The following is a 19,848-nucleotide window of genomic DNA, read 5'->3' on the forward strand; positions in this document are numbered from 1 at the left end:
CCGAGTAGCTGGGACTACAGGCGCCCGCCACCTCGCCGGCTAGTTTTTTGTATTTTTTAGTAGAGACGTGTTAGCCAGGATGGTCTCGATCTCCTGACCTCGTGATCCGCCCGTCTCGGCCTCCCAAAGTGCTGGGATTACAGGCTTGAGCCGCCGCGCCCGGCCGAGATTTTCACATTCAGAAGAGCCAGTCCCAGAGAGTTCTAGCTGAAAGAAAATGGAAATCCTCTAGCCAGGCAGTAGAGTACCTGTGAACGTGGACTGACCCGGTTGCTAAGGCTCAGCAGAGGCACAGGCAGTCTTTTAAGGTAAAATGCACCCTCAGGGGCACTTCTTCCTTGGAGAATGTGTTTCTTTCTGTCCGCCAGCTGAGGGACAATGGGAGATGTCTTAGGTACAGGCAGTGGCGGCGGCAGAACTGTGACCCCCTTCCAGAAGTAGGGGGCTGAGCATTAAGGGTGAGGAGGGAGACTGGAGGGGTCGTTGACTTGCAGAGGGGCAAATCCCAAAGCATTGCCCATGGGCTCTACATGGGACCCAGAGTCACCAAGGCATGTGTGACTTCCTAGGCCGTGCCACTCTGCAGCTATGCACTTGCTCTTCCAGGTCCGTGCAGAGAAGGAGGCCACCTCCGGGACAGGACCCTCTGCACTCAGCAGTGGCAATGGTGGGAGAATGAGGGGCGGAAGAGGGCATTGTGCTGTGCAGGAACAGAGGAGTTGCTGCTGGCAAGCCAAAAAGGGCGTTAGCAACATTGCTGGTCGCATTCTTGCTGGTGTTGAGGAAGGTTTAATTCATAAAACGGAAGACTTGTTCTTCCAGGGCTTGCTAAATCAGAGTAAAGGTTTGATGATCTAAAGACTGGTGTCCTAGATCTGACTCTGTTGTTTATTCATCATGGGAACTTGAGGGCATCACTTAACCCTGAGAACACCTTTTTCCTTTTTATGAAATGGGGACAATAGCACCTTCTCTACGTGACAGGACTGTTGTGGTGGTCGAGTTGATCATGCATATGAATGTGCTTTGAAAATTGTAACATGGAAAAAATGGCAATCAGTTTTTGAAATAATTAAAAGGGACAAACTAGTTCATAGACAGCAATTGATTCATTAGTCCAGGGCCATTTATTAATATTTAAAGGATTGAAAAACATTATATTTGAGGGATTTTGAACACATCAGGGGCTATGCTAGCTTCCTGATGAAGAGATGAACCATATCAGGTGGGTATTGAATACCAGAGCAGTGTTTTACGGGATGTCTGAGCAAAATGGAGTCCTAGAGGTCAAATGGGGAAACTGAGGCCCAGAGGACCTGAAGGGCTCACTCTGATAACTGGTCTCAGAGCTGGATCTGGACCCCGCACCAGACTGCCCATGCCACACATTGTCCCTGCCCGAACACCAGGTTTCCTAGTTGATGGTTTTGGTTAAGCAGAAGTGAAATCTTGGTGTCAAAAATATATATCCTGAGTAATCCCACATAAATTGGATTGCAGAACAGGTGCTGAATGAAACATAGATCTACTGTCATCCTGCATTCATTAGAATTCCTGAATTTTATAAACATGCCAAGACTCACTAACAGAGTCAATGAGGAAAAATGAATATAATACTTCACCATCTATTAGCTTACTTTCAGTGTTACTGAAAAAGCGTTTGCCACAGTCAATGTGCTTTTCACACATTGTACAAGTCCTTTAGTCACTGCATGCCGGGATCCTTCATCTAAAGGACTTTCTGAGATTATTTTGGGACTCTCAGAGATAAAATCCTTACAGAGGAGCACAGTGTGGACTTACCCCATCCCATGGATGGCCAGGCTGAGAAAGAAGACGATGAAAACATGGTGTGTGCACCAGAATAACTCATAGGAGGCCTGTCTGATGAACTCGGTTGATGACGTCATGATCAAGACTAAAGCCAGAGAGATCACCAGGCCGGTGACGCCCGCTATTGTCCTTAGCAATTCAGTGGTTGTGTTCTAAAAAAAAAAAAAAAAAAAAAAACAACAACAAAAAAAGAACACCGTGACAATAAATATCCTGGCACATTTTTTTTTTCCTCTTTTAGGACCAGTACTTGAGATTTCAAGCAGGGAGCCATTCACAGCGTTTCATGCAGAAGCATGTTAGCCTCAATGAGGATACAGGCGCAACTCAAGAAGGAGCTTCCTCTTCCTCCCCCTTCCCACCGGCTTACGGTGGCTACTTGCTTTGCTAAAATTTCATAAAATACCATTTCATCAATCACATTTTTTTATTTGTATAAATCATTTTACATCAAAGTTATTATACTGGAAACCCCTCCCTCCCACCCCCCCCAAAAAAGCTGGGCATGGTGGCTTGAGCCTATAGTCCCAGCTACTCAGTAGGCTGAGATGGGACGATCACTTGATCCCAGGAGTTCGAGGCTGCAATGAGCCATGATGCTGCCTCTGCACTCCAGCCTGGGAGACAGAGTGTGACCCTGTCTTTAAAACAACAACAACAATGACAAAATGGGAAAAAATAAAAAAAAAAAAATAAAAAAACAAAGTGATTATGTTGAATTGAAATGAGGGTAGCATGAAAAGAGCATTTTAAAATAAAATATTGCAAAATAAATCTGAGTTTTAAGTTTTTAGTCTTTAAAATAACTATGTGGATCACCATGCCTAAATGCATTTTAACATTAATGAACACTTTTTTTGAGAGGTCCCTTGGGGCGTTCCTAATAAAGCAGCTGCACACTCAGTTCCCCTGGTAGTTATTCCTTGCTCTTGCTTCTTAATTGGAAAGACCATGACTTGCATTTCTTTCACGCCATCTCAGGGGGCCTGGAATAAGGCTTGGTAAATCCTAGGTGATCAATAAAGGTACAGCTATTCTTATCTGGTGGACACCGCTAAACGGCCAGAATTCTGACCTGTGAGTGCAAGGGACAGTTAAATAGCCTTTTGGAATATGCATCACACAGCAGTTTGTTTTTATTGTGAGTTTCCCATATTCTTGCCAAGTCATTAGTATTCATACATTGTGTTACTATCGCTGAGACGGCCACGAGCTCAATAAACTCACTATATCTTTTGTCAGTAAAATCTCATTAATTTGGGCTGCTTTGAGATCTGGAGGTAATTTGGACAGGGACTTCTTCATTGTTTATTTTTTCTTCATAGAGCAAAGAGTGGAAATAAAATTGAAGGGGATATATCTCAAACATTTAAAATATTTTCTTTTCAAGTACATTCAGGCATTTTAGAAATCCATTTACATCATATGATGTGCTAATTTCACATCATTCTTCCTTGCCTATTAAGGCAAATCACCATGTCTCTGTTCTTGCAACACATTTATCGACTGGTTAGAGTTGCAATGTATCCTCCAAAACAATCCCACTGCATCTCTAAAAATATTCTATAATGTACACTCTATGTTATTGATACTCATCTCCCTCCAAATACCCTAAATTACAGAGTTTCCTGAGCTTAATTAGTACTTACACAGTATATTGCTTCTAAAATTTTGAAATTACTGTATAGGTAGTAGTTTAATTATTTTGCTATTATAATATATAATCATATCACTTGAAAAGTATTTTTAATAAATACTATTTATTACATAGACTATGCAAAATGTTGAGATTTATTCTTGAGTGTGTGTAGCAATGGATTTTCCAGCATCTTAGTGGGGAAAAACAGTAACCTCAGTAGGTGCCCAGACAAATGCTGTGATTCAATGGACTAACATAAAGGCATTCCCACTCGCTTAGAGCAGCTGCAGTTCTGATTTGCAGGTGTGAAATTTTTGCTTCCAATAGCTGTCAGCTAAGAAAAGGTAGCTCAGGCTGGGCACGGTGGCTCACGCCTGTAATTCCAGCACTTTGGGAGGCTAAGGCGGGCGATCATGAGGTCAGGAGATCGAGACCATCCTGGCTAACACGGTGAAACCTCTATACTAAAAATAGAAAAATTAGTTGGGCGTGGCAGCGGGCGCCTGTAGTCTCAGCTACTCGGGAGGTTGAGGCAGGAAAATGGCATGAACCTGGGAGGTGGAGCTTGCAGTGAGCTGAGACTGTGCCACTGCACTCCAGCCTGGGCGACAGAGTGAGATTCTGTCTCAATAAATAAATAAATAAATAAATAAATAAATAAATAAATAAATAAATAAAAATAAAAATAAAAATAAGAAAAAGAATAAAAGAAAACGTAGCTCAACTAAACCTGATCAATGGCCTGATACTGAAAATCACCTTAGGGGACATGACATGGAATAAGTGTCCCAAAACCAGATTTTGAATTTTTGTTCTTTAAATAAGGCTGGATGGGGGAAATGGTCACTTAAAGAGATGGCCTGGATAAGAATGGAGGGATTTTCATTGCTAAAGTGTATTGCCTTAGGGCTTTTCTTGGGCAATAGAGATCTTTTTAGTCTGGTCAACATGCTGCACACATATGCCAATATGGTGGTACATGGGAAAAAAATTGAGATCAACCACAAAGAAAGAGGTAGGGGTGAATTAAGGGAGATGACTGTCTTAATCTTGGAACACAGATTGCTGCGCCTACATTTTTGGTTTCCTTTTTGTTCCCCATAGCTGCTGACACTCTGTGCACACAGGTAATTAGCATTAATGATGTCACTGGCCATGCAGGTCTCATTGTGAAATTAGCTGCTTTGCCCAGTATCTGATTTGGCAAAGCAGCTATTCACATATGTGCCAATGTATGAGGCATTTGGAGAAGAGATCCGGAAAACAATCTGCAGATTGAAAATGAAGACATCCAATTTATAATTTCTAGGTTTAGATGGCACTTCACATTCTTTGAGTCTAACATCAGTGAAAAAATATCTAATCATGGACTGCTTTTAAAATGTTAAATTTTAAAATATTAGGAATTAACAGGTTACTGCATTTCTAGTGTGTGTGTGTGTGTATATAAAAATTAATTAGGTGACATATCTTTTTCTCCTTGCTCATAACTTCCCAGCAACATTAATGATTAAAAAAAATTTTTTTTTAGAAAATGTGAAATTAAGAACAAATTCACATGTAAATTTTCACTGTCCAGCCCTTTTATTAAAAGCTTTTCAATATAGAATTCTTGATTAGAGGATTGGAAAAGGACGGATTTTTCAGGGGAGAAGCTCGTTAGCAGGCAGGAACTCACCATGGGGAGGGTCCGGATAGGGTTGAGGTAGCTCTCATTAGGGGTGCTGCCCAACTTGGAAAGTGCAGCCAGAAGTCCCTGGGCCTCCTTGGACTGGCTCCAGCAGTAGCGTTCCAGGTTGAAGAAATGCGCCACGACATGGATGGCTAGGACGAGACGACACCAAACATGTACCCTGTGGCTTCCTCCCTAGTTACTAAAAAATACCGTGTCTCTGTGCTCAAGTTTCTCTGTTCTGGTTTTTGTAATCTCCAAGGAAAAGTGATTTATTTACACATCTTTCACAGTGCTTTGAGTGAAGCGGATTGAATACTTCCAAACACATTGTACAAAAATCTCCACATTTATTTAAATTATATTAATAAAGTAAATCTCAGTTCATCATAAAGTGTATAGTTATCATGGAAATGGAATAAATGTTATGATAGCTCAGCATAATTATATATGATATAATTCTAAAAGAAATAATTATATATAACTTCTTAAGAAATCGGAAAGCATTATTCTAGAATACTGTACATTATACATGCTGATATGTATGTATATGATACAAATGATAGATACCAGGAGATATATTGTTTTTGTTCTCTTTTGTTTTCTGTTTATTCCTTTACACATTTTAGTATACAGTAGTCCCCCCAGTCTAAAGTTTCACTTTCCCCAGTTGAAGTTACCCGAGGTCAACCACAGTCAGAAAATATTGAATGGAAAATTCCAGGAGTGAGCAATTTGTGTTTTACATTGCATGCCATTATGAGTAGCATGATGAAATCTCATGCCATCCCGCTCTGTCCTACCTGGGATGTGAATCATCCCTTTGTCCAGCATATCCAGTAGCCCTCTTGGTTATCAGACCAACTCTCATGGTATCCCAGTGTTTGTGTGTGAGTCATCCTTATTTTGCTTAAAAATGGCCCCAAAGCGCAAAAGTAGTGATGCTGGCAATTTGGCTATGCCAAAGAGAAGCCATCAAGTGCTTCCTTTAAGTGAAAAGCTGAAAGTTCTCTACTTAATAAGGAAAGGAAAAAAAAACTGTATGCGGAAGTTGCTAAGATCTATGGTAAGAACAGATCTTCTATCTGAAATTGTGAAGAAAAAAGACACTTGTGCTAGTTTCGCTGTCACACCTCATACTGCAAAAGTTACAGCCACAATGCATGATAAGTGCTTATTTATGATGAAAAAGGCATTACATTAGTGGGTGGAAGATATGAAAAGGAACATGTTCCAATAGATGGCAGTCGGGGTCAGTACTATCCACCGTTTCAGGCATCCGCTGTGGGTCTTGGAATGTATCCCCTGCAGACAAGGAGGGACTACACTCTATGTATATATACCCCTGCACATACACATTCACACATACATTTGCATGGTGTTATTCCTGGTGGATTGAAATAAGCCAGTATTTATGGAACTAAACATACCTTCTGTATATTCTGAAGAAATAAATGGAGCTTTCTAATTCTGGGACTTGGTGGTGTCTAAATTCTAAATGAAGAGAACAGGCTTAAGAACACAGCATCGTCTGGCCTGAGGATTCTGTGTCTGATGCTGCTCTTTCCAAATCTGTTGGGAAGCCGGCAGTCACAGCTAGGCAACGACATACTGATGCTTTTCCTGCAAATGAAACTCCCGCTGGGTGGCCAGTTGATAACTGCCATTGGGATCAGATTCATGTGTGAAATGAGGCTTCATTGCCCAGGGTATAGATAATTTCCCAGTTGATATCTTCTTTTCTTCTGCACCCACAGTGAGGAGTAGTGCGGCCTATGACTATCATACAGTCTACACAAGTTGTGAAGGAGTTACAGGATCCTCCATGGCTGTACCTTGTGGGTTGAGGTATGGAAGAAAATGTGATGGGGAAAAAGAAACAGCAGGAACTTCTGAGAATATTGGTGTCATTTTGGTTCCTATGGTCCTAGGAGCAGATTTATTTAGAAATGCTATCTTCTATGCAACCTCTTTTCTTTGTCACCTGAGTTCCTGCTATCACTCCCTTTTCTGATTTGCAAAATGTTCTGCTCATGCCTTACAGCTTACTTCAAAAGTTGACTTCTATCACACATTCTTCAATTTCACCAGCACAAAAGATAGTATGACCATAGCATTTCTCAGATATTACTGTTGCAGTATCTGTTTATCCCTACACCCCCTGATGAACTTTGACTCCTCAAGGATGGACTTTATTCATCCTTGAAACCTCAGTACCAGTTCGCATTTGACAATTATTTGCTTAGTGACAATGAGATTACAGAAAGGTAGAAGGGGTAAAGAAAGGGTCAGAAAATCAATCTATAGATGCAACCTTGTTGGAGTAGTGCTTTCTCTGTTGAGATATATATATATATCATATATAACAATAATATATATATAAGTGTATATTGCACATTTTTTCTTTAGCCTTTAAGTTGAAAATCAAGCCAAACATACTTCAGGTTGAGGCTCACGCAAGAAGGCAAAGCACATGACACTGTTTCTGCATCATGATGTTTACTGCCTCCTTGTGGCTTCAGAGAGGTTAGCACCCACGATTTACTCTATTTCCTCCCAGGGTGCTTTGTCAACATATACGGCCATGTCGATGAAGGGGCTGCCTTGTTTAGCCTCAGCATCCACAAAGCTGGAAAGGCTTATCTAGCAGGAGTCCTTTCCAATATGTTACATGCAAAATGGAAACTATTTGCTAAACTGAACACAAACATTGTCCAGTATTCCTAAATGCTGTTTTCTGATAATTATCTCAAAGTCTTTAAAAAGCAGGTAGTACGTTTCATAGCAAACACATTGAATGTTTACTATACAACAGACACTGTTATAAATGCTATAGGCGTATTATCTGATTTAACCCTCCTCAGGTATCAGCCTTCTTCTCATTTCACAGACCAGTATCCGAAGAGTTAAGGAATGTGTGGCTCATTAGTGATGAAAGTGGTTTAGTGGTTTGCGTGACTCAGTGCTCCATCTTTTGACCATTAAGCTGTATTGCTTCATTTGACTAATGAGCAATTATCATACCTGATTTTTAATTGAAAACTAGCTTTTTTCTACGGGCTTGGATAAAACTGAATGGTTTACCTGGTGTCTTTAATCTAGAGTCCAACTGTTTCTAAGGCTTCTGACTGATAACAACATTTGGAGTCCTCACTGTAGGTTGGTGTGAATGCTCCTTTTACATTCTGCCCCTTGACCCTTACTCCTCCTCTCCTCCTAGCTTTCTTTAATTCTCTCTCCACAGACTAGGGCACTCCAGACAGGGTGTGAAGCTGTTCCCAATTTACAGAGCTAGAGACTGAGCTTCGGACCGAGTTAACTGATATGTTTACCATTGCATAATCCATATGTGATAGTCAGAAAGAGAAGGCAAGATAAGTTTTTAATATTTTATAACTTTTTTGTGTTGTTGTTGAGACAGAGTCTCACTCTGTCACCCAGGCTGGAGTGCAATGGCATGATCTCAGCTAACTGCAAACTCCGCTGCCCGGGTTCAAGCAATTCTCCTGCCTCAGCCTCCGAGTAGCTGGGATTACAGGCATGCACCACTATGCCCAGCTCATTTTTAGTAGAGATGGGGTTTCATCATGCTGCCCAGGCTGGTCTCAAACTCCTAAGCTCAGGCAATCTACCCTCCTTGGTCTCCCAAAGTGCTGGGATTACAGGCGTGAGCCACCATGCCTGGCCTTATATTTTATACCATTCTTTTCCCCTGTAATGAGTTGTTGATTGCAATTTGTTTTCTGTTAGATTGATTTCCACATAGGAATTTGACATTGTTAAATGAAATTTAAGTATGTTGATTGAATGAACAAAGATATTGAACTACTTATTTATTCTTATTGCCAGGTCTCCCATAACAGAGCTGAAGAAACTAATGAAGGAGTATGAGGAAGCCCCAGATGGTTTTCAAGAGGTAGGTTCTGAGGGAATGTGTAAAAACTATTCTCTCCAGTATTTGTCACGCATTTTAAAGTTCATGTCTTACATGTTCCCTTGCTCCCACTACCTCCATTTTGTTTTCCTTTCACAAGGTAGAACATACAAAGTGGAATATTTTATTTATCTCAGGAATTCTCAGAGAGAAAACTGCTTATGTTGATTTTATTTGTCTAAACATTTTATTTTCCCCTTAGATCTGATCCTAATTTTACAGCAATCTTGGCTTGGAACTAAAGATACACCAACCACTAAATTCAGAATTGTTGTGACTTGATAGACATCAGGGGAGATACTATTTTTGTTCTTTTTCAGACATTATATTTTCTATTCCTTCCCTTCTACATTTTAGGTTCTTAAAAATATAAGTAGCCACGCTGTTTATGTTACAGAGACAAAGGCTACAGAGATGGGATAAAACAGTGACATGGTTTGATTTCTCTCTCTCTTAGTCATCAATATCATTTCATGTTATTAGATTTGATATTAGTATGTAACAGAAAGAATACTGAAGAGGATACTTCTCAGTCACTTAACTTCTTTCAGGTCCTTTTTTCCCATCTGTGAAATGGGTAGATTGTACTAAACAAGGTTATCTAAGCTCCCTTCCAGCTGTGTGGCTCCTGTGTCTTTCTCTGAAGTTTACCGGGAACATATTTGTCATCTAAAAGGGATGTGTAGAGCAATATGGAAGTAATGCAAACACGAAGTTCATGTTTTCATGTTTCCAAAGCCAACTCTGGCTTAAATGGGGGCTCTTCAGTCTTGCAGTAAATCCAATGCCATTAGCTATGGGGTGAGCTCTCCCTGGATCTCTGTGGCCTTTCTACAGTATGCACTGCTGTGCCCTTGGAGGACCACAAGACACACATTTCCATAACCCACCCAATTGTGCCAGGATAAAAGGTGCTATAACTGGATCTTTCTACAATTTTGTGTTCTCCCCGGGTACTTTTAAGAGAGCAGCAATTTTGGAAACACTACACATGCGCATTTAATTGGTGTGTGAATTTCTGAGTTCCAATAAGGAGCTTTACATTGAAGAGTGAACAAAAAAATAATCATAAAGGCTACTATTAGAGCCAGTTGTGAAAAAGTTCTTTTACCTTCCTTCTTTCATTTCATTTTTCAGGAGATCAAAGTGAGCATAATTGAGGGGAATCTTGGAAGCGTGGTCCGTCCTTGCTGTCTTTCTGCCTGCCTGTCAGTGATAACAGTCATTTTGGAGTTAGTCACCTCCTAATTAAGCAGCCTTTAGAAACAAGGACCCAGGGACAGATTCTGGCTGTGCTTCTGCAGCCAGAATTTGGCTGCAAACTTTTAAACCTGTGGTCTGATTTCTGTAGGAGGATTCGTTGACTCTGGCACCCTGTGTGTGCCATGCATTTGTAAATCACATTAAATCCTGTCAGGCAGGACTGGGAATGGAGCTTCCCTGAAGCTCCCAGAGCCCCAGGTGGAACTGGTTAGGAGCAATCCTTGAGGGGTCAGGACTGAAGAGTTTGCACCTTTAGGGCTATTCTCAAGCCTGGGTCTCCAAATCTTTATTTTCTGGGCACCCTTATTCTGCGCTCTCTCCTCTCACCCTGCCCTTGTTATGTTTATTGATGTTTGTAGACTAATTTTAGCAACTCATCAGGAGCTGCACTTGGCTAATTGTTCACTCCTGGAACCTGGCAGAAGCAAGCTGCCGACTCTGCCAGGGAGAGCCGCCTGGGTCACTATTTAGACACCCCTTGATGGAAGCTCGAGCTCAAAGTACTACTTTTCAATTGGAAGGGTCTTCAAGGTCTGCTGTGGACCAGGGACTCCAGAAAGATCTGCATTAATAAGAACGAAGAGGCTGTGAAACTATGATTTTTAAACCCGTGGGGTTATAGGTCCCCGAAAATGATTTATTAGTGGTTCAAGAATGCTCCAGCAGCTCTTATCATAGGCAGGCAAGCAGGAAGGCAGGAAGCCAAAAGAAGAGTTCCTGTCACTGCATTTTCCATGATGTCCTTGATTACAGATACCATTGTTTTGCCTCTTCCCTCCTCCTCCCTCGCCTTCTTCCACCAGTCTCTAATTACATCCTTTAATGATTTGACCAATTAAAGCCTGCAGCTCAGCTTGTAGGGGAACGGATGAGAAATTAGAGGTTGGCACGCAAACTTCGATGTGGTCGCACTTTTCCCAAGGTTACACACCTCTGTTAAGCCAGCCGGCTATTTGAAATGCAGCATAATGGGCGATGCTAATAAAACAAGCGCAGGGACATTTTCAGCTGCTCCCAAGTGAATCTACCAGAAGAACACCATGTGAAAAGCAGAGGTGTTTCCATGAAACCAAGGCTTAGCATTTTTTTCCTCCTAAAAGCGCAGTTGCCAGACGCATTTCTCCGTTCATGTGAAATGTAATAATTGCTTTGTCAGGGTTTGGGAGAAGCAGAGAGCTTTCTCCCTAGCCTCCTCCCTCCGTTTGCAGGGAGTGGAAACACCGCAGTGCTGCTGGTTGCCATGGAGGAGTAGGATGAGGGACACTTTGTGGTGGGTGGCAGTTCTGACCCTGCTGGGGGAACCCCAGGTGACATCTGGGTACCTGGCAAAGCAATGGGGTTCAGGAGGAAGGGGGCCGGAGAGAACATTTGATTCTCTCCAGGGATGTGTGAGGGAAAGGGGGAGAAAGAGTACCCTGCTTTCTCCGGTTGCAGCAGAATGTGAATGTATTATCTTGGACGACTGGCATCGTTTAAATCTTTTCCCTCCGCACACTCTGTTCAGTCCTCCCCAGACTGCTCATAACTCCCTGAACAACTCATGCGTCTGTGTGCTGTACCATTCCCAGTGTTTCCTTCAACCTCTCTTGCCTGCTGGCCGACTCCTACTCATCCTGTTTTCACCAAATTTTTGAGGACCTCTTGTGTGCCGGGGACCAGGGCAGCCAAGATGTGTAAGGCACAGGCTCAGCCCCAGAGGTGATCAGCTTCTGGGGAACAAATTTCACTCTGTGGTAGAAAGTATGACCTGAGACCCCTCGCTGAAATGGCTGCCTCCGAGGAGGTGGGTCAGGATATGAGTCCTGGGCATGGCCATGTCTCACCCATTTAGCACCACGAGGAGGGCAGAGCATTTCAAGCAAAGGGGATCCCTGGAGCAAAGGCACAGAATGCTTAGGCACTTCCAGGAGCTGGGTGTACCCAAGGGGAAAAGCCAGGGGGGTGAGGCAGGAGATAAGACTGTGGCAGGGGGCACAGGCAGGGGGCACACGTGAGGTCACTGGACCCCTTGGCCAGGCTAAGGGCTTTGGATTTGATCTTATTTGCAATAGCAGCAAGTGAATAACCCTGTATTCTCCAAATTTCCAACTAACTCTGGTCCCGACAATAATCTGCACATCTCATTGAAATGTATTTATTTATTTATTTATTTATTTTGAGGCAGAGTTTTGCTCTTGTTGCCTAGGCTGGAGTACAATGGTGCAATCTCGGCTCACTGCAACCTCCATCTCCTGGGTTCCGGCGATTCTCCTGCATTAACCTCCCAAGTAGCTGGAATTACAGGTGTGCAGCACCATGCCTGCTAATTTTTGCATTTTTAGTACAGACGGTGTTTCACCGTGTTGGTCAAGCTGGTCTCGAACTCCTGACCTCGGGTGATCCACCCTCCCCAACCTCCCAAAGTGCTGGGATTACAGGCATGAGCCAACCACGCCGAGCCTGTATTAGTATTCTTTTAACTCCACAGAAGAAAGAGCATGAAGAACTTATCTGATATCACACTACCAATCAGTAGAGAGGTATAAAATAATTTGGTCACCTGATTTCAGTCAACTGCTGCTTATACTAAATTATACTCCATCCTAAAACAGCCATGACCACACTAGTTTCAGAAAGAAATAGCTGCTATCAGGGTATCTTTAACATGGGGGATATTCATTATATGTTTCTAATGCATTGGTATTATTGATACACGATTACATATAAAGAAATGTACATGCCCAAAAGTTTAAGGAGAAAACTATTTCATAACACACATTTTTCTTATTCTTTGCTTTCTTTTCTGTTTTTTTTTTTTTTTGAGATGGGGGTCTCACTGTGTTGTCCAGGCTGGAGTGCAGTGGCACAATTTTAGCTCCCTGCAACGTTCACCTCCTGGGCTCAAGTCATCCTCCCACCAAAGCCTCCCAAGTAGCTGGTACCATAGGCATGCACCACCATGCCCATCTAATTTTTTTGTATTTTTGCTAGAGACGGGCTTTCACCATGTTGCCCAGGCTGGTCCTGAACTTCTGAACTCAAGCAATTCACCTGCCTCAGCCTCCTGAAGTGCTGGGATTACAGGCGTGAACCACCATGCCTGGCCTCTTTTCTGATGTATTTTGATGCTGGCTGTTTTTTACCCCCCTTCTCTCTGTAATATCTTTAAAACTTTCTCTTAGAGTTCAATTGTGTCTTAAAGCTATTGTACTATGATAATATTCTTGCCATTTTACTGTTATGCAGAAATCAAGCTATTTAAGACTTTAAAGGAAGCCTAGAGATTCCTTGAATTCCTTCTCTGATGAGCCTATCAAGGAGCAATCTGGTCTCTGTTTGGACACCACCCATGATGGGGAATTCAGTACTCTTAGGGAAACTTCATTCTAATTTTAGATAATTTTCAAGGTCCCGAAAAGACTTCCATTCCTGAGCCAAAATCTGTTTCCCTGAGTCTTTGTTCCTTCATGCATTCGCTCATTCATGAAAGGTTATTGGTGCCTACGCATACTCAGCACTGTTGTGGGCCTTGGAATACAAAGATGAACCAGCCTTATTTTTTCCCTCTTTATCCCTGAGCTGGTTTTCTCTAGGACACGATGTCTTTTTACTCTTATTTCCTCACAAACCACAAAGACCTTTTACAAAGCAGTTCTCGGGTTGGTTTAATCCAGTGCCGAAGACAATCAATGGGAGCATCTTCCCCTCATGTCTCACTGCACACCCAAAGTTGTGTTAATTGGCACTCGGGCACCGTCTGTCATGTCTTGTTGCTTAATTAAATTCACATTTGTTTTGAGTGTTTCTTTTACTCTGTTTTTTTTTTTTTATGCATGAGAGGATAAAAACAAATGAGGAAAACATATTATAGTTAAATTAGTTTGAGAGAAACAGTCCTGAATCATAACTCTTTATCGCTCAGATAGCCTTTTATTTCAGTGTCTTTGTTTTCCAGCAAAACCACAAGCTGGTTGATGACTGCTCCTCCTCCTTTCTTCCTCATCAGAGTTTAACCTTGGCCTTGGATGCTAATTTCTAGTGCCTTCCTCTTGAATTAGAAATATAATAATAACAATAACACTTTATATGCCGATAAAGCTTCATGTGTTTTCAAGACCCTTTTATGTCCATTACCTCAATACGATTCAGAACTTTGCTCACATGATCTTTCTTTTCTTTTTTCTTTTTTATTGCCCACGATACTATTTGACAGTCATTTTCCTATGACTGTGAATGAGATTTTGAACAGAGGTCAGTTTTATTTCCAAAGTGAATTATGCTGAATAACAAAGTGTTCCTTTTTCAAGTATTTATTATTGTATTATTAACAAGCTTAACTATTCACAAATGAAGTTTCACCAACTTTTCTTTGACAAATTGAGGTCTTGGTAGGGGAAAACTCTTATGTAAGTATAAATTGAAAATGTAAAAACCCATTTGTATAAGGTTTACAGGGTCAGATAAATGGCAAAGAGTTCTTTTACCTGAGGGTGAGACTTGAGGAAGTCAGAGTTAAAACAAAACTATGAAGTTAGGCATCAGATATTGTAAAATCCATGAAGCAATTAATAAGTACTTACTTGCATTAACGGCTATCCCATAGGCGACCAGTTTGTGAAATTTGAGGTTTTTGTCTAATTGCCTCCTCCATGGTCCTCTGCAGCACTAGAGTAACAAAAAAAAAAAAAATGCCTGATTTATGGAAAAATTACAATGAAAACACTGTCATGACAGTTAAGAGAGTAGGAATCAGGCTTTGCCTCTAAATGTGACACAAAAGTTAATGGCCATTAGTCAAACAGGCAAATCAAAAGGTTATTAGTTGCTTTGCTGAACTCTCAACTCAAAAATGATTGACTTATTAGTTCTCTGGTTATAATTCAAAACTCTTGAATAAGCCTGCCAAAATACATGCCTCACTCAGCTTCTTTGTTTAAAAACTTAAGGTGATAGCCATCATCCTCATTCATGTGTTTTAGGTAGTCTACAAATTATTCCTACCTACACAAAGGCAAATATGCATCTATATATAAATATTCATAAAATCATGATGATGATTATACAGGCATACCTTGGAGATATTGTGGGTTTAATTTCAGACCATTGCAATAAAGCAAATATTGCAATAAAGCAAGTCACACAAAAATTTTGATTTTCCAGTGTATATAAATTTATATTTATACCACACTGTAGTCTATTAAGTGTGCAATAGCATTATGTCTAAAAAAAGTACATGCTTTAATTAAAAAATACTTTATTGCTAAAAAATGCTGACACAGAGACACAAAGCGAGCACATGCTATTGGAAAAAATGGCGCTAGTATACTCGCTCCACACAGGGTTGCCAGAAGTCTTCAGTTTGTAAAAACCATAGTATCTGAGAAGTGCAATAAAGGGAAGTGCAACGAAATGAGGGATGCCTGCATAATGAAGTATTTTCCCTGGTAAAAGTTTTTGAAGGACTCATTTTCTGTATGCTATTTTGTTTGACAGGAAGCACAGGTAAGTTCCTAACACAGTGAAATCAATATAATTGGGAAATATCCCATTATGTTTGGTAGAGGTTAAAATCTACATAATAAAATCTATGTACTGTGATTATGCTTTTGTGGGTGAGAACCCTGAGAGATGTTTCCTTGTGGCACTTGTCTCAAAAGCTTATTTGTCGTCTTTCAATCAGAAACAATGATGATTCCAGCTATTATAATGCTTCCATCTTCATGGTGCAAATACATCAGGAAACTGTTGAGCAATGAGTTGAGTGTCATGTAGGAAATCAATGGCAACAGCCAAAGCCAAATCAGATAGATGTACTGATTACTGTTTTTCAGTTTTAGCCTTTCTATTATCTCTAACAAAGAAACCCAAGTTTAAACAGAATTACTGAGAATTTCATAATAAAGTACATTTTTGTTTTCAATGGCACTTATATGAGGAAGTCATAACGACTGAGATTATTTCAAATATTTTAGTACTTACAATACTTGTTCCTCTTATGAATGAAATAAGGTTTCGACTGATAGGTATTAGAATTAGCATGCAGTTAAAATTCAGGCACAGTGCGGACGCTCGTGCCCAAGCCAGTGTTGACTGTCCACATGTAAAGACATAAAAAAGAGATTCAGGGAAAACAAGGATCCAGGGCAAATAAAATGCATTTTGTTTTCTGAAAAAGTAATGTTTAATCATAAACCATACTTACACCCAAAATAACTCGTGTGTAATGGAAAGACTCCTCCTCTTCATACCAGTAGAACGTGTCAATAAACAGATACAAATTTACTCCCAGCCATGAGAGCTAGAGTAGAAAGGAAAGAGAACCAATCAATACTACCTTCAAGCTTTTTCTCTATTCAAAATCACTTGGGGTTCTTTTAACGTGGAATGAAGAGCTTCTCAATATTAATCAGAATCACTCCACATATTTATTTCTCATAGATTAGTTTTTAATAGGATTATAATGGTAAGAAATTATTACCTTTATAAAAAACATTTTAAACACATACGAGTCAACTTTAAGTGATTTAATGAAACTACAAAAGCTTCTTAATCAATGTTGCTTGACAATGATGTCAAGAAGGAGGAAATCTTTAAAAACAACTCTGAGAGTTCTCTAGAAAAAATTCCAATTTCATAGTCTAATTCAGAGACTTCATTTGATTTAGAGAAACACTCATACATTATGCAAAAACAAACTACTTGACTTTAAAAATAATTAAAAATGAGCTCAATCGGAAAACAACTTTGCATGATTCTATAATGGTAAATTAAATATATCTACTGAATGTTTTCTAACAAGTTTTAGTCTTTTAACCAGAGCAATATTTCAAGCTATTTAGTGTTCCTATACAAGTTTTCCTAAAAACCAAAGACTATTCAATCTATATATGTAAAGTTGAATAACGAAATTGATACTTACTACTAATATGATGGAAAGACCCTCATTCAAAACCCAGCATCCCATCATGATGCTTGTTGCTCTTCGGCTGTCAGCAAATTCCCTTTCCCTCACCTGTGTCTGGATGTTGAGTCCTTCGTGAGGGCTTCCCTAGTAAATTATTTTGTCTTTTTGTCATAGGAAGCACCTACAGGGAGCAGCTCTCGAGGAATTTCTAATTAAGGACTTCTTGCCAAGAGCACATCACCAAGCTGCCATGCCTCATGACCTGGGTAAATACAAGGCAAGTCTCTGTCTAATGATTCCTTTCGTCAGAGATTTTATAAGAAAAGAAAACTGGTTTTATTAAATTGTCTCATGTACTTTATACCCGTTCATTTTCTACATGATTGCAGTCAAGATGATAATAAGTCTTTATGTAAATTTGAGAAATAACCTAACTGCTGAAGGCTGCATATAGCAAAGAACTTTCTCTATTTGTTATTTTTCCTTTTTTTTTTGGAAACAGAGTCTTGCTGTTTCACCCAGGCTGGAGTGAAGTGGTGCCATCTTGGCTCACTGCAACCTCCGCCCCTGGGTTTAAGGGATTCTCCTGCCTCAGTCTCCTGGGTAGTTGGGATCACAGGCATGCACCACCACGCCCGGCTAGTTTTTGTAATTTTAGTAGTGATGGATTTTGCCATGTTGGCCAAGCTGGTCTCGAACTCCTGACCTCAGGTGATCCACCTGCCTTGGCCTTCCAAAGTGTTGGGATTATAGGCATGAGCCACTGCGACCAGCCATAGCTTTTCTACTTCTTTAATTCCTTTTCCCCTCTTTCAAAAAGCTCTCTATAGAAGACAAAGAGTATGGGCTAAATGAGTATGAATTAAACCATCTTTCAGAAGATGATGAAAAAAGATTCTAAAAAACATCAGATAGAAAACTCTCATATAAATCTAAAAGTGTGACTATAAATAATGAACTTTTTTGTGGGACTGAGGTAATACATGTCATTAATCACACTTGGTGCACCCATGCGTTAAGTGCAAATATCCTTTCATACTCCAGTTACTCCAGGAATGGCTGCATGGGAGCCTCGTCTGTCTCTGATTTTGTGTAAGTCATAGTTGTTCAATACAATGACCACAATTCTACTCTGGTAGGCAAAATTGTTCCAATTGAAGCAATTTTCTGACTAGTTTTGGCCGAAATATTTCCTTTAAATTTTTTAGACAAGATGAAAATAGGAGGAGAATCAATTTTGGAAAATTAAATCTCTCCTGTTAAAAACCTGGTAAGAGTAAGAATTGTGAATATTCATTGATCTTTATTTAACCAGGTACTATTAGGTTAAGGACTTTTCAAGTATTGTCAGTTAAATCATACATGGACTCTGTCAGGCAGTATTATTATGTGCACCATTACAGAAATGTGGAAACAAGCTGAAATGAAGTAACTTGCAGTAGGGGTGGTTGGGATTTGAATTCAGTTCTCGAAGTAACTTGCAGTAGGGGTGGTTGGGATTTGAATTCAGTTCTCGAAGTAACTTGCAGTAGGGGTGGTTGGGATTTGAATTCAGCTCTCTTTGACTTTAACATCTTCATTTCTAACCATTACCTTATACTGTCTCTTTTATGAAATACTAATATATGGACCTGTGCACCAAAGCATACTGAATATACAGATATAAATTGCAGTGCTATAAATTAGGAATTTAATTACAAATAAATGTTGCTGTGTGTGATTAAGTACACTATTTCTACATAATGCCAATGAATTACAGAAAAATGGATAAGTTATTCTATTGTACTAGTCATGTTTTTTATTTTCTGCATTTTTGGGGTGCATTGACATCTCAGGGTCTTGCTGTCTTGGGGAGAAACTGCTCAAATCAGGGTTAACTCATTCCTAGTGATAGCAAACAACTGGTTTGGGAGCATGTTTCTGATGTGCAAACCAAACATAGTCCAAACCCCTAACCCTCTTCCATTAAACTCTCATACATAGAGTCAACCTCTCCCCTGCCCTCATTCACCTCAGAACCAGGTACTGGACAACAAGGGACCAATCACACGGGTAGCCCAGGGCCTGCAGAATCTATTCAAATGATCCAATCCTAAACCTGCTCCCCTGATTATACAAACTTGCCCCTTTCTTCCCGTGAAAACCACAAAAAAGGCTCTGCCTTGTGTTCTCCCCTTGATCCTTCTGCCTCCTCATTGATCTCGGTTAAGTATTTTGACAAACAGGTGAGTTTTCCACTTGTCGCCCAGCTCTGATGTGTTACCTCTTTTGAGTCTTATTTTCCACATTAGTTTAATGGGACTAACAACACCTACCTTGCAGAGTCATTCCCATTCCCCTTTCACTCTTAATCTGCCTAATACGTACACACACTCATAAACACACTCACACTCACACTTAAGACGATGCTTCTTTTGGAGAAAAAGCTTCTTTTGAATTGGCCCATAAAAAATATAGTAAATTTACTTCTTGGAAAAGACATCATTTTTTAGGGATTTTTTCACTGTAGAAATATATGAAAGCACAGGCATTTTTGGCAGCATTGACCTGCGATTAGAGTGCAGTTAGTAAGATATCTTTAGTAGCTTCTTTAACCGTGAGCAATATAAAGATGTAAAGTCTTT

The 19,848-nt window shown here is 40.2% G+C and overlaps 1 protein-coding gene across 1 annotated transcript in view; it reads right to left on the minus strand.

Moving 5' to 3' along the window:
- NOX3 (NADPH oxidase 3) overlaps nucleotides 1-17,389 on the minus strand; it is a 61,565-nt gene extending 44,176 nt beyond the window's left edge. The window contains exons 1-6 of the mRNA XM_030929425.1: nucleotides 17,240-17,389; nucleotides 16,523-16,618; nucleotides 16,300-16,410; nucleotides 14,901-14,985; nucleotides 5,151-5,296; nucleotides 1,804-1,985 (exon numbers count right to left, since the gene is read on the minus strand). Coding sequence (XP_030785285.1) covers nucleotides 1,804-1,985; nucleotides 5,151-5,296; nucleotides 14,901-14,985; nucleotides 16,300-16,410; nucleotides 16,523-16,618; nucleotides 17,240-17,287 — 668 coding nt within the window. The 5' untranslated portion in view covers nucleotides 17,288-17,389. The remainder of the gene's footprint in view (nucleotides 1-1,803; nucleotides 1,986-5,150; nucleotides 5,297-14,900; nucleotides 14,986-16,299; nucleotides 16,411-16,522; nucleotides 16,619-17,239) is intronic.
- Between the last annotated feature and the right edge of the window lie 2,459 nt (nucleotides 17,390-19,848).

The sequence above is a fragment of the Rhinopithecus roxellana genome, chromosome 4, assembly GCF_007565055.1.
Source record: "Rhinopithecus roxellana isolate Shanxi Qingling chromosome 4, ASM756505v1, whole genome shotgun sequence".
Taxonomy (NCBI): domain Eukaryota; kingdom Metazoa; phylum Chordata; class Mammalia; order Primates; family Cercopithecidae; genus Rhinopithecus; species Rhinopithecus roxellana.